Below are 13,613 nucleotides of genomic sequence, written 5' to 3' on the forward strand. Positions count from 1 at the left end.
TGTTCCTTTTACTCTGGGCTAGAGGGGAGTTCAGGAATCAAGAATGAAGCTCCTCTTTGTGGCTGCCTTCGCACTCTTTGTGCTCTCTACCTTTGATCATGCTGACTCCTCAGCTTATGATAAAATAGTTACCCACAGCCGCATTAGGGCAAGAAAAGAAGGGTAAGTCAAACAGCAAAGATTTTTTTAATGTTTAACTTTTGCTTGTTTGCAATGATAACTTCAGATACCTAGATTTTTCACTGCACATGCATGAGTCTTCAGTTTTTGAGGGCAGTCATCTTTGTGCATTTATGTTTGTTTCTCAAGAAAATGTTCTTTCTTACAATTTAGTTTCATGTACTGTAAAAGAATGTCATTTTAAAAAATGTAAGCTCATAATAATTGTTCTTGCATCAATGTTTATAGACACTGATGAAAAGACACTGATGTTTGTTTTACCTATTTTATCGTATGTATTCATACATGAAAGTTTGATATAGAGCAGTCTCTTTTTTCTCCATATTCTGAAAGAGAATAATTTGGTTTTAAAAGCAATTTTTACTCTTATTAATCCTTGTCACATTTTCTCCAACAAATTTCACCAGTCCCAATGTCTGTGCACTCCAGCAAGTTATGGGGACAAAGAAGAAATACTTCAGTACTTGTCGTAACTGGTACCACGGGTCCATCTGCGGAAAGAAAGCGTAAGTTGGTTGTCCTATTAAAAGAAATGACATTCAAGCTTAGGAAATAAAGTTACCTGCTCTGTTTGTTTCTGAAAAGATGTTTGCCATTTCCTCTTGCTCTCCCATCTTCTCCTGTTTCATCTTCAGTAGTTTTCATGGAAACTTGGATGTCTTCACAGTAACAGATCATAACATCTGTTATGTTACTCTTAGTTGCACTGGTTTGTAGAATGAAAACCACATTTATAAAAGCAGTCCTAAAACCTTTTGTCTCAAAGACAATCCTATTTGATCCCATAAACTTCAATGGGGGTTTAATAATGCTACAAGCCCGGTGGTCGCTGGGTGCCACAGCGGTGAACCACTGATTCCAGGATATGATGTGGCTGCAGAATAGAGACGGCATTCATGAATGGAAACCCATCAAGCTCCGTCATTAAAACCCTTTTTTTTTTTGTTAGCAGTCCTGCTGGCTCAGCACATTGCAGCTTAAACATAAATCTAAGCCATGCCATGTTTTGTTGGGTCTTAAAGTCTTTTTCTCCCTTGTTACCAAACATATCATTTAAAGTTGGTAGCTGTTCTTAACAGAGGCGGTCCTTACATGAAGGGCACCCTGGGTGAGCCCCTCCTTCTGGCAACCCCCACAGATCCAATCCTTTAACCAAGCCCACCTTGCAAAGAAAAGGAAAACTCACCCATATAAAACCTCACATACATTACATTATAATAATTTAATTGGAAACTTTTGGAAGAAAACAAACATTGACTAATGTGAGAAAGTAGATACTCAAACAATTAAGCACATTTTATATATATGTTTTATTTTATTTTTTCCAACATACTTAAATCTGAATATAAATCATTACTTATTCTAAAAATATTGTTTCAGTCATATTGTGGTTTGGTCCAAGTTACTTAAGTAGAGAACCACAAAGTTTGTTGAAAGTGGAATAAAACTGAATAGAATAGAACGTGTAAGAAAACTTGGCAAAGCCCAACATTTTAACAAATGTTTAACAAATTTAATCTCATGGACAAGTAGCTTGTCCATGAGATTAAATAAATGTTTACACCAACTGTTCATCAGGACTCCTGCTGTCTGGACAACATAAGTCCAGACAGTAAGGTTTAAATTGTTCTCTTCATATTGTTCCACCTGGGTTTAATCTCTTGTAGCCAGAAAAAATATCTGTTCTTTTCCCAAAGGGAACATTTGTGCTTTCAAAGTGAGTCTGATTCCAAGAAAACTTTACTACCAAGCTCTCTGACAGACTGCGATGTATTGCATTACAATACTAACACATACATTAAAGAGGGGAAACTTTACAATAAAGTTATCACGATTTGAAGTGGTGCAGTATTTTTCTAAAGATGTTGATGGTCAAAAGTTTCCAGGCCTGCTGCCAGGCACAGTCCCTTTGTGTGGGAAAGCAATATAACAAGTTTTGCTGACTCTGCCCCATCGGGGCTTGTATGAGCTCATCCCCGTCCCTGCAAATTCGTTCAACCTTAGTTTAAATACAGATGTTATATACATGCAGTTGGCCGTGACTGCATGGTTTAAAATATTTGCAGTGGATTAATCAGTGTGCCTCAATAATCTCCATGCCTATAAACTCTGAGCAATATGATCGTTAGGTATTTAATAAAATTATATTAGTGGGCAACATTTCAGACATTTATTACATATTGTTTTTATGTTTGTTCGTTCATTTTTTGAACATTGCATACCGTGAGGGTAGCACTGTTATTTAATACTAGTTCTAGAAGTCCACTACAACTGGAGAACACATGTGGAGTTTTAATGGTATGCACATTTTAAACAACTTCCTGAACGAAAACTCCTAATTTTGAACAATTGATGTCTCCAATTAAATTCTGTTGAATCACTGCTGAATCATGAATATTTTTGTTGATCCAATTGCAAGTGGTTCTTTTTTAAAACACAAAAGCCAAACATTGTTCTTAGCATTTGTCAGGATAACTTTGGACACCTTAATTATGTCAATGTGAAATTGGGTAAAGATCATCTTATCCCACAATAAACCTAAGAAATCTCTTCTAATGACCTCAGCCATCCATGTGGTATTGCTTATCTTTATTAGCTACATCTGGAGAGCTCATTTCTTCAGGGTCCTTTTATTGTTGAATACCTGGGAGTTATGTGGGGTAAAATGTACAACATCACATAATAGCTTTACTGTAGGTGGAGTCAGAGTTGCTGTTTCGACATGACTGATCGTGTTGGTGTAAATCACATATTTGTCTCACAGCTGTACATTAAGTTTTACAGTTCTCTTCGGATTGCAGTGTCAGGCAAAATGAGTGGAATAAACAAATTATCCGTTGTTTCTTTGGCAGGGTTAGGGTTAGGGTTAGGATTAATGTGAATTATTTGTGTTTTTGTGTGTTGAGATTTCATAAGTCTCATTTGAGACTTATTAAAAAATGGAAAACTACTGAGATCATTTTTTAAACATTAAATTATTTTTACAGCTTATAAAAGATCATTTTTATGCTTAACAAATACTTTTTATTGGGAAAAAAAGCCAACATGTCTAAGGTTATTCGAATGACAAGAAAAGTTCAAAATAAATGGTTATTTTCAAAGAAAAGGGCTTGGCAAAAAAAAATAATAATTATAATAATAATCGACTACTGAAATGGTAGCCGTATCCTCAAGGCATCCTTTCCCTGTGGTTTTGGCTCAGACTTCTGGATCGCATTGTGTGTTGAGATTATCCAGGAGATAATGACTTACATCTGCAAACACAGAAGAATCCTCTTAAAGACAGACAACCTAATCCAAAACAGGCAACTCATTACAAATTTCAAAATTGTTATATAACTCAGTAAAAAAAAAAAAAAAACAACAACAAAAAAGTAATTACAAACATTATTTTTGAAGAATGTGAAACACACATGGTCTAGACTTGAATGCTTGTCTGTGTTCTTTGCAGGACTGTGCTGTATGAATGCTGTCCAGGATATATCAAGCTTGAAGGCATGCAAGGCTGTCCTGCAGGTATAGGACTAACTGGGTGGATAAAAGTTAGATGGAGGTCCTTAATCCATTTGGAGAATAGATGTGAATTAATTTTGAAACCACACTCAATTAATTAGGAGTAATTTTGCAACTTTTAATTGTCCTTTCAAAAAAAGTACATTTGTTTTTTAGTTGCTCCAATTGACCACGTGTATGGGAGTCTGGCTCTTGTTCAGGCAACTTCAACCCAAAATTATGCGGACATTTCTAAGCTAAGACCTGAGATTGAGGGACCAGGATCCTTCACTTTCTTTGCTCCAAGCAATGACGCCTGGGGGCTGTTGGATGAGGTGAGTCAGGACAAAACCAAAGGTTCATTAACTTGTTGTTCTTTGTGTCACATTTTGACCACTTTTGTTTTTCTTATTTTACAGACAGTAAGAAATGCACTGGTCAGTAACGTCAACATTGAACTCTTCAATGCTCTGCACTACCACATGGTCAACAAACGCCTCCTAACCAAAGATCTAAAGAATGGATTGAAATTGACCTCTATGTACAATGACCTTGGTCTATATATTAACCACTATTCCAATGGGGTGAGTACTGCTCTGTAGTACATGTTGTGGTATTACGACATAGTCTTCATTGGAACAGATTGTCTGAGGTTTACTGAGAAAATTTATATTGTTCGCAGGTGGTTACTGTCAACTGTGCTAGGATTATCTATGGTAACCAGGTTGCAACCAATGGAGTTGTTCATGTCATTGACCGTGTCATCACTAGCGTTGGAAGCACTATCCAGGATTATATTGAGGTTGAGGACGATTTAACAAAGCTAGCTGTAAGTGCGCACATTATACATATTTTCAAATCTTTTTGATGTTGAAGTTTTTAAATCATAATGCTGTTACTGAAACCACTTGTTAGGAAGTAGCTCAAACTGCTGGACTGCTGGAAAAATTGGGTCAGCCAGGATTCTACACTCTCTTTGCTCCTACCAACGATGCCTTTGACAAGATTGGTGGCGATGTCATGGAAAGACTTTTAAGTGACAAAGATGTCCTGAGAGGTAAATCCAACAATTGTCAACTGAAACAAGTTAAACTGCATAATTTAATGGAAAGGATAGTTTTCAAAAAAGGCATTTTAAATCTTGGATTTGATCATTTCAAATACAGAAAAACCACTTTGGTACTGTGATATGCATACAGTTATTTAAGGTTTACAAAAACCCATTCTTGGCATGAATGTCATTAATAAAAGTTTTTTGATTTAATACAATACTTATTGTTCCAACTGAGATAAATTTACTTTCTGTAACCATTAATAAGATTCTGGCAGGTAAATGTTTAAATTAATTTAGGCATTCCACCAACATTTCTCTGTCTGGAGAGACTCAGACAGAGAAAATGAACAGCGATTAAAAAGGTTTATTGACAGACATGAATTTAAAGTTCTTTGGCGCTCGGGCCCCGGCTGTGGTCATCAAGCTGTGAATTGCAATAAGCTCGGATGAGCATTCCCGATGTAGGATAGGAATGTCATCCCCCCGGGACCCGACACTGGTGGTGGAGGTCGGAGAAGGATGCGAGCTTGAGGATCCGGGCGAGGGAAGGTGGAGGGGTGGAGGAGAGTTGAGCGCGGTTGGGATGCGGAAGACGCCATGGATGGAGGTCCTTTTCAGCTGGGCCTTGGAAGGCGATTGGACGTGACGTGGCTTAGTCCAGCGTTGATAGGACAGCGGTGATGGGCGGGATGCTCCGATAGGACGAGCCAAGTGGGGCTAAAGAGTCTTCCAGTTTGAATTTGCGCCCAGGCTTCATTACTTACTGACTGAATGCCATAAAAATATTGTTTCTCTTGTTTTAAATAACCCATGAAAAAAGCGGCAATTTTACAAAAAGAAGAGACCAAAATAACGTCCTTTGTGTGAGAACCGTCTCAGAATTTGCAAAATACTATTCAAAGTGAACTAACACTTTTAGTTCACTTTTGTGTGAACTCGCACAAAAGTCCCCTAGCATTAGTATTAAGTAGCCTCCAGGAATAGATAAAACTGAATAACGTGACTCACTAGTTGATGGTAGATTCCACAAGCTCTTCCAAGGTATATATTCATCAAAATACATTTTGATATAGAAAAGATGGCACACACACACACATTGAACTTCCTTTAGCATCTAACAGGAAAGTTTATTCTTCTTATTCTGTACCCAACCTTCTCTATGCCAACGCGTCCCGTAGCGGATATATATGGAATTGCATAGACTAACTGAAATTATGCTGGTAATGAGTGACTAAAAACTTCTGATCAGAACGTCATTTAACTATAAAGTCTCAAAAGAAATAAACTTTTTCCCAAATTTAAATGCCTTATATTTATTTTTTAGAAGTATGTATGGAATTCTGTCAACGACAAAGTAAACACTATAGTAATTATAACATAAAGCTTTCAGATTGGGGTGTGAAACTCATTTTCATTTTGGGCTATAGAAAAGTCCTGGATGTCCTCAAAGAGCAGACAGAATGCAATGATAAAATACCATTAACAAACTGTTAAAATATTAATAAATAGTTGTCTCTGGATCTTATTACTACTTCTTAAAACTAAATAATACTGAAAGTATACAGATAACAACTGCTTTGATTTGATTGATGAAATAATATTTAAGCTGAGAACCATTATCTTGAAGGCTCTATTTATATGTCCATCTAGTGGACCACATACAAAGATAGATTAGGCCAGATTTGGCTTCTGGATCTTGAGTTTGACACATGTGCTTTATATAGTGAGCTGTTCAACATTTTTGGCATAAGATTTGTAAAGGCTGTGAGTAGCAGGAAGCAGATGTCCTAATGAGTATACTGAACTACTTGGGAAAATATCTCAACAACTCTCTTGCCCATTAGTTTTGCCAATGACATCAAATTGATTTTGAGCTAATTATAACTATAAAGACATCCAGTCAAAGGGTCCAGAAGGGTCTACAGGTTTCTAAGGTATTATCTGCTTAGCTTAACATGAATCTCCACCATTCTATAATTGTCTTACTGCATAAAGAAATAACAATTTACAACTTTTTTTCAGCTCTCTTGAATTTCCACCTCCTGGGGTCAGTCCAGTGCTCTGAAGCCATCATGGCAGGGACCTCTTATGAAACCCTGGAAGGAAACAACATTGAAATAGGTTGCGATGGAGACAGTTTGACAGTTAACGGCATTAAGATGGTACTCAAGAAGGACATTGTCACTACCAATGGTGTCATCCACCTTATTGACCAAGTGCTGATTCCAGACTCAGGTTAGATCAATATTTTCCCTAATCTGCGTACTTTAGCACACTTTATTTATTCCTATTTTATCTATTTTTCAAATTTCAATTGTGTTTTAATTGTATTTATTTATGTATTCATTTATTTATTTTTTTGCTTTTAAGCTAAGCAGGTAATAGAACTGTTGGGAGGTTCACAGGCCACCTTTGGTGACTTGATCACTGAACTGGGCCTTTCCACTGAAATGAGAGCAGACGCTGAGTATACTTTGCTGGCTCCTTTCAATGCTGCCTTTACTGGTGAGTCACACACAGCTTGCTATACCATGTATGGCATCTCTCTTCTGCAGTTCTTAAAGGTCTAAAGTGACAACTTCTTCTTTAGCAGCAGTGTTTCCTTTCTTACATTCCTCCTCCGAGTTTGTTGTATATTTGGAGACATGTCCATGTTCTTGAAGTGAGAGAATGTATACTTCAGACGCACAACGTAGGACAGCAAACAATGGAAGTAGACAATTCTTTTTAATCAGAAAACACTTTACAATGACTCTATTTTTAAAGATTTTAAAGACCTAAGATACACATACATATATCATTCCAAGCAAAATGAGGTTTCTGTCGAAGACTATTTCTGAGTGAATCGAGGCTTCACCAGAAGTACACAAACCTCTGAAATTAAAGCAAACAGACTAATTATTAGATTTTAAGGAAATCAAGTTAATTCAAAGCATAAATAAATGTGTTGGTTACTGTTACATGTCTTGGCTACAGACCCATGAAGTTAGTGAAAGCTGTAGTGATGATTAACAAATTTAGCAAAGTATTACGTCCAATTGTGAATTGTGTTTATTTACACAAGGGAAAATGTCTTTCAATTGCAGATGAAGTGATGTCCATGGATCAAAGCGAGCTTAAGATCATCCTGGAGAACCACATTCTAAAGAATAGATTTGGTCTTGGACAACTGTATAATGGCCAGCAGCTGGAGACTATTGGAGGAAAGACCCTCAGGGTCTTCATTTACCGCACGGTGCGTCATCTTCACCAAAGTCCTTCCCAAAAATGAGAGCTTTAGACCACTAAACAAACACATCATTCGTTATGTCATACTGCCATTAATCCCAGTATTTTAGAGAAACCCCATCAATCCTTTGGTTTTATCCTGCAGGCTGTGTGCATTGAGAATTCCTGCCTGGTAAGAGGCAGCAAAGAAGGGAGCAATGGAGCCCTTCATCTCATGAGGACTATGTTGATGCCTGCAGCAAAATCTATGTTCCAGATTCTGACTGAAAACAAAAATTTTAAGTAAGTCCTGGGCAATTTCGGTAAAAGTGGATTTTAGTGTTAAAATTAAGCATTTTACTCTATCACTTTTTATTTTCCGTCTAATTCACTAAGCACTCTTGGAAAAGAACATAGTGTTGTCAGTGCAATTCATCAACCCTCTGTGGTTTCTATTACAGCCAACTTTTTTCTTCTTTGTGCTGCAGGATCTTTTTGTCTCTAATGGAAGCAGCTGGGTTGACAGACCTGCTCAGACAAGAGGGAGGTTTTACTTTGTTTGCCCCCAGCGACAAGGCGTTTGCTGCTTTGACTGAAAGAGAGTTGAACATGTTGAAAGGTACATCTGCTGCAATGACTTTACCATTTATTATACCTTCCTCCAGCACATATGTTGGCAGTTGAAAATAATATAAATCCCTCAACGAATAATGTTTTACTGTTGTTTATTTCAGGTGACATAAATGCACTCAGGACAATTCTTCTGTATCACTTAAGTAACGGTATCTTCATTGGAGGTGGTTTGGAGGGCGGCGTGACAAATCTTCTAAAATCTCTCCAGGGAAGCAATCTTCAACTAAAACTTGTAGGTATTTAGCACTGAACGATTTTACTAAAAAAATTCAACCTTTTAACGACAGCATATCTTAATAGTGTTCTTAATATTTAGTTGTTGTTTATTTGTTGTTGTTGTGGAAATTACCATGTCTTAGAAATCTCATTTTTAATTGTGATACCACAGCCAACAGCAAGCTATTGACTTACCATGGAGATCAATGTTACTTTCTGTCAATCATACCACAATCTTCTCGCTTATGTATGCTTCAAATGTTTGTCTCAGGTGAATAATGATGTGCAAGTGAATTCCTTGCTTCTCCAAGGAACCGATCAGATGGCCACAAATGGTGTTATTCATTTTGTCGACCAAATTTTATACCCTGAAGGTGAGAATTTTGTCTATTCAGCTTCATTGCCATTCCCTTTCATTAATTTATTTGTCAAGACATGCACAAGTTTTTTTTTTTTTTTTTTCCTCCAAAAGCTTAATTGTGGTTAATAGCCCCTCCTATCTTCCAGACATCCCTGTGGGGAATCAGGAACTCCTTTCAATACTCAAGAAGCTCATCACTTACATACAAATCAAGGTGAATTAAGTTTTTATTAAAGCTTTAGTGTTTAAATAAGAGTATGTTGGTTTTTGTAGTGAAAGCATGTGCCTTGAAACTTTATAATGAACCGGACCTCCTTACTTACGATTGATTGTTTTTATATTGTTCTGATATAACTATTGTATCATATTTTTACAGTTTGTTTCAGGATACAGATATCAGGAAATACCTCTTACATTTATGAGTGAGTAATAATATTTATATATTATTACTATTTAGATTTTAGAATTTTCAATGGTTTTTTTTAATAAATATTTTCTTTCTTTCTTGTTTTAGAGAAGATCATCACACGTGTTGTCCAACAATGTAATTATTATTTAAAACCCTTTTATTATTATGTAATTCATTTTGTTTTACTGAATTTTGTTAAAGGAGAAACTGATAATGCAACTAGAATGGAAAGTTATCTTTAATTCTAAAATATCTTTTTTGTGTTTTAATGTTAGCTAGAATTTTTTGGCCATAATAGTAATCTACGTCATCCAAGGCATTTACCAATACCAAGTCTTAGTCCTATACTTCAGAAAACTCTAAGACAAAAATATTTGGAAAGCACAGCTTTTGATTTTCTCATCAGTAATTTAGAAATGCTGCAGTTTAATTTATTTATTTTACTTACACAGCAACAAATATTTCGGCTTGAACAATTTTTCCTTAAGTTTTCCTAAATATGCTCCTCCAACACAAGTTAGCATATGAAAGCTAGCAGTGTGCTGAGAATGAATCACCTGAAATACTTGTAGCTGTCTTATTTGTTTTTAAATTTGACCTAACATGAACAGTGACCGCCTTTAATAAATTTATAACTTCTTCCTGCTAATATTTAGGTTTTTTAAACTTATGCAATTTGCTACAGTGGTAGGTTACGTTTTGTAAATTTGCTCTCTGTTTTGATATGACTTGTTGATACAAAAGTTTGAAACACAGGAAGATGAGGCAAACTCTCTTACCATCAATGTTATTATGCAGGTTAAAAAAAATTGTTAAAGAAAAGCTTGTGGTCTATAGCACAGGTTTTAAACCATGCTCATTGCAATGTGGACACATGTTTCAGTGTGTTTTTTGTCTTGACAAAATCACTGACAGTATACATACAACAGATAGATATAATCAAATAAACAGTCTTGAGTCATTGAGTGAATACAATCAAGACCTCTCTAAGTGTAAGAACATCACAATGTATGGATATTTAAAATGTTGTGGAAAGTAATCGCTATAATATAAGAATTTGTAATGCCAAAGTTTAGCTGAAGTAATACTTCTGATACAATGTCATGACACTCAAACAAGCATATATGTATTTTCATCAAAGTTCATTGTAATGAAACAGTCTCTTTTATTGCAGCTCCTGAAGTGAAAAAAGTGACAAGGGTTATTGACAGGTCCACCACTACAGTTACCAGGGTCGTTGAACCTTCTGTCCGCAAACTCACCCGGGTCGTCCCACGTAAAGACTTACCATTTGGTCATTCTTTCTAAAGCCTGACATGATTCATCTTTCTGACAACTAATAAATTCTCCTTTCAGGCTATCAATATTCTGCCAGTTCAGGCTCCTCAAACATTGACCTGGAAGGTAAAAAGATGTCCAAGGAAATTTACTGTAATTTTTAGCCTTTATCTTTACAACGCCATGATAGTTAGAAAGTAAAGGAGTGTGACTGCTAAATATTAGATTTATGACTCAAGTGATGTAATTACTCAAATAAAAATGTATTTTTTTTCCAACAGGAGTTGACAGCTCAAGAATTATTTCCTATGAAGGGAACACAAACCTTGACGCTGAGCAACTTGCTGGACTGATCCAAAGTGAGTTTTATCATCCTGTATAACTCACTAACTCAGAATATTTGTTATTTATTAATATGGAGTGTGTATGCTTGCTTCCCTTTCATAGGAAGACCTAATACAAGAAGAGTTGTAGGTAAATTAAATAAAAAGAATAAGGAAAAAAAACAAACAGATTTTACCCAATCTAAATGGAATCCCCAGCATCGTCTTTGAGCTAATGTTGATTGTAATGTCATGTCTGTCCCTGCATCTGTCACATGATTGTACTGCCCTGCATCATGTATGTACTCTGTCCCATCAGTCCTTCTGGGTATTATTTATGGACTGGTTTGACTTTTTGAGAAATCAACTTAAAGTGCTTATGTTTTCCTTAAAATTACTTAAGAAAAATCATTTGTGCATAATAAATATGAAGCATAGAATAGAAAATAAAGCAAAACAACAATGTTTAGTTGTTTAGGAGCAGGCAGATTAACTTTTTGTATCACCCCAGGTCGCCTTATAACTTCACTGGGAAAAACAGTTAAAGCTAAATAGTAAGATCTTTTTTTGGGTAGTTTACACAAATTGAATAAATACTAAATAAAGTTGGGGTTTACTGGTAGGTGCTTTCTGATGTGCACGCTGGCTGATTCCATCACTTTCCAGTTCATGAGCTAAGTTAAGCCATCGGAGTACTGAATCACATTTTCCATGCAGATGCAGGGATCGTATCAGTCCTTTTTTTCCCTTCAAACTCTGTGAGGAAGCACATGAGCATATTTCCAAAAAAAGTCAAACAATTTCTAATGGCACCTTTGGCTTCTCGCTTATTTCAACATGCTTGCCTGCACATTGCTTACCTAAATGTTAAGCTGACATTTACTGTCTGTGAAACTGCATTTTGTGCAACTTTTTTGTGAGGTCTGTCTGAGGTCCATAATTCATACAGGTTTTGAGGTTCTGCCTGGGCAGTCATACTCCCACCTTCTTGCTGTGCTGAGCTTGGTTCTGTCATGTGGAAAGAACTGAGATCAGACTACAAAGATTTCTGAGCTGTGACGCCATACTTACTGTATTTCCCATTTAAGCAATGACCAGTTCAAAGCAACGGACATTAATTTATTTTTCCATTTATTCTGTTAGGTGGCAACAGGAGGAGGGGAAGGAACTGAGAATGGTCGGATGAGGATATCTTCCTGGTGAAGTTATACATGGAGGCTGAAACTGGTGTTTTACAAATGATACATCTAGAGTGTTGTTTCCTGAATATATTGTGATAGCACTTGCTAAACACAAAGAACTGTTTTGATAAATTCTCAGATTTTAAGGTGCTTTATTTGTACATAGATTGAATTTTTAAATTCATTGTAGGTTAGCAGTTAAAATTAACTGAAATGAGGAAGGTTATAGTAGTGAAAATCAAGTCAGTATATGGGGATAAAAATATTGTTGTTTACTTTGATCAAGGTAAATTAGTGCAAGAGTGCTTAATGAGGGGCTTTGAGAAATATCTAAATATGAAAATGGCATAAGCTATTTTCTCTTACTTCACCTGCTATGTAAGTTTAACATCTCTAACTTTAAGTGGTTTAAGGTTTCATGTACATTTGGTTAGTGGATTGTGTCATTTGTAATAATATGGATAAATCTAGGTATTCTCTTTTTTGTTTTCCAAAATTTCTACAATAAAGTGCTTCTGTTGAGGTAACTGCATTACCATAAAAAGTCATTTTTATTTCCTTGCACAGTTCCTCAATTTGTTAATGTTATATTAAAAATAGCTTAAATCTAAATATTATGTCTGTCATTTGTATTTGTAGGAGCAAGGTCCTCTAAAGTTTAAAAGCTTTTCTGTTCACTGAACCAATTGTTCATTTATAGGTTTATGGGAGATTTCGCCCACCCGTTTATCTAAATATTACAAACAGATGTAACACAGGGTGAAGTCCAGCTCTAAGAAAGAATGTTTCTTGAGAGTGGTATACATTTCCATGTGGTCTAACATATAAAAATTACATTGAGAGCTAAATTTATGGGTTGAAAGGAACATACCTCTCCGTAAGCTCAAACAAGTACAAATTACATCAAAAGACAAATTCACATGTTAAAACCATAAATTCAAACAGTTCCTCAAATCTTGTCATGAATGATTAATAATTTTAAGCATTAATAATTTTAAAGTAAACGACAAAACGACTTATGCTTATTTGCTTGCACAGTGGTAAAATCTTGCTTAACCGCATACCAGGTTTCATAGCAATTTTTTTAAACTTGCAGACATTTGGATCTGGCCCAGTTCCTGTGCTGTTTGGCTCACATGCAGAATTCATCAACTCAGTTTATGGTTTCTTGTATTGACTAAAATGGATAAAAACCTGAACAATTGCCAAAGTAAAAACAAGAAACATTTGGAAGGTACCGAAAAACAATTTTGCACACGGTATGCCTTATTTCTGGAGG

The 13,613-nt window shown here is 35.8% G+C and overlaps 1 protein-coding gene across 2 annotated transcripts; it reads left to right on the top strand.

Annotated features, from left to right (window-relative positions):
• Positions 1–12,946, top strand: postnb (periostin, osteoblast specific factor b). 2 transcript variants are annotated; one of them, XM_044118494.1, is made up of 22 exons: positions 1–162; positions 588–686; positions 3,632–3,696; positions 3,850–4,007; positions 4,092–4,256; positions 4,355–4,501; positions 4,588–4,729; positions 6,749–6,961; positions 7,097–7,231; positions 7,813–7,961; positions 8,100–8,236; positions 8,422–8,552; positions 8,668–8,798; positions 9,054–9,156; positions 9,290–9,357; positions 9,520–9,565; positions 9,658–9,687; positions 10,727–10,828; positions 10,909–10,956; positions 11,112–11,189; positions 11,278–11,304; positions 12,297–12,946. In XM_044118494.1, the coding sequence occupies exons 1-22, from the start codon at positions 44–46 to the stop codon at positions 12,323–12,325; spliced, it is 2,322 nt and encodes a 773-aa protein (XP_043974429.1). In that variant the 5' UTR covers positions 1–43; the 3' UTR covers positions 12,326–12,946. The 2 variants fall into 2 exon arrangements, with proteins under 2 accessions (XP_043974429.1, XP_043974430.1); XM_044118495.1 differs by lacking the exon at positions 11,278–11,304.
• The last annotated feature ends 667 nt before the right edge of the window (positions 12,947–13,613 follow it).

Source organism: Gambusia affinis, linkage group LG06 (assembly GCF_019740435.1).
Source record: "Gambusia affinis linkage group LG06, SWU_Gaff_1.0, whole genome shotgun sequence".
NCBI lineage: Eukaryota > Metazoa > Chordata > Actinopteri > Cyprinodontiformes > Poeciliidae > Gambusia > Gambusia affinis.

Bases quoted from the DNA above. Each gene is read 5' to 3' on its own strand.
- postnb (XM_044118494.1), top strand. From the start codon at position 44: ATGAAGCTCCTCTTTGTGGCTGCCTTCGCACTCTTTGTGCTCTCTACC. The intron at 3,697-3,849 runs GTATAGGACTAA...TTTGTTTTTTAG, and splicing joins CATGCAAGGCTGTCCTGCAG to TTGCTCCAATTGACCACGTG. The intron at 4,502-4,587 runs GTAAGTGCGCAC...ACCACTTGTTAG, and splicing joins ACGATTTAACAAAGCTAGCT to GAAGTAGCTCAAACTGCTGG.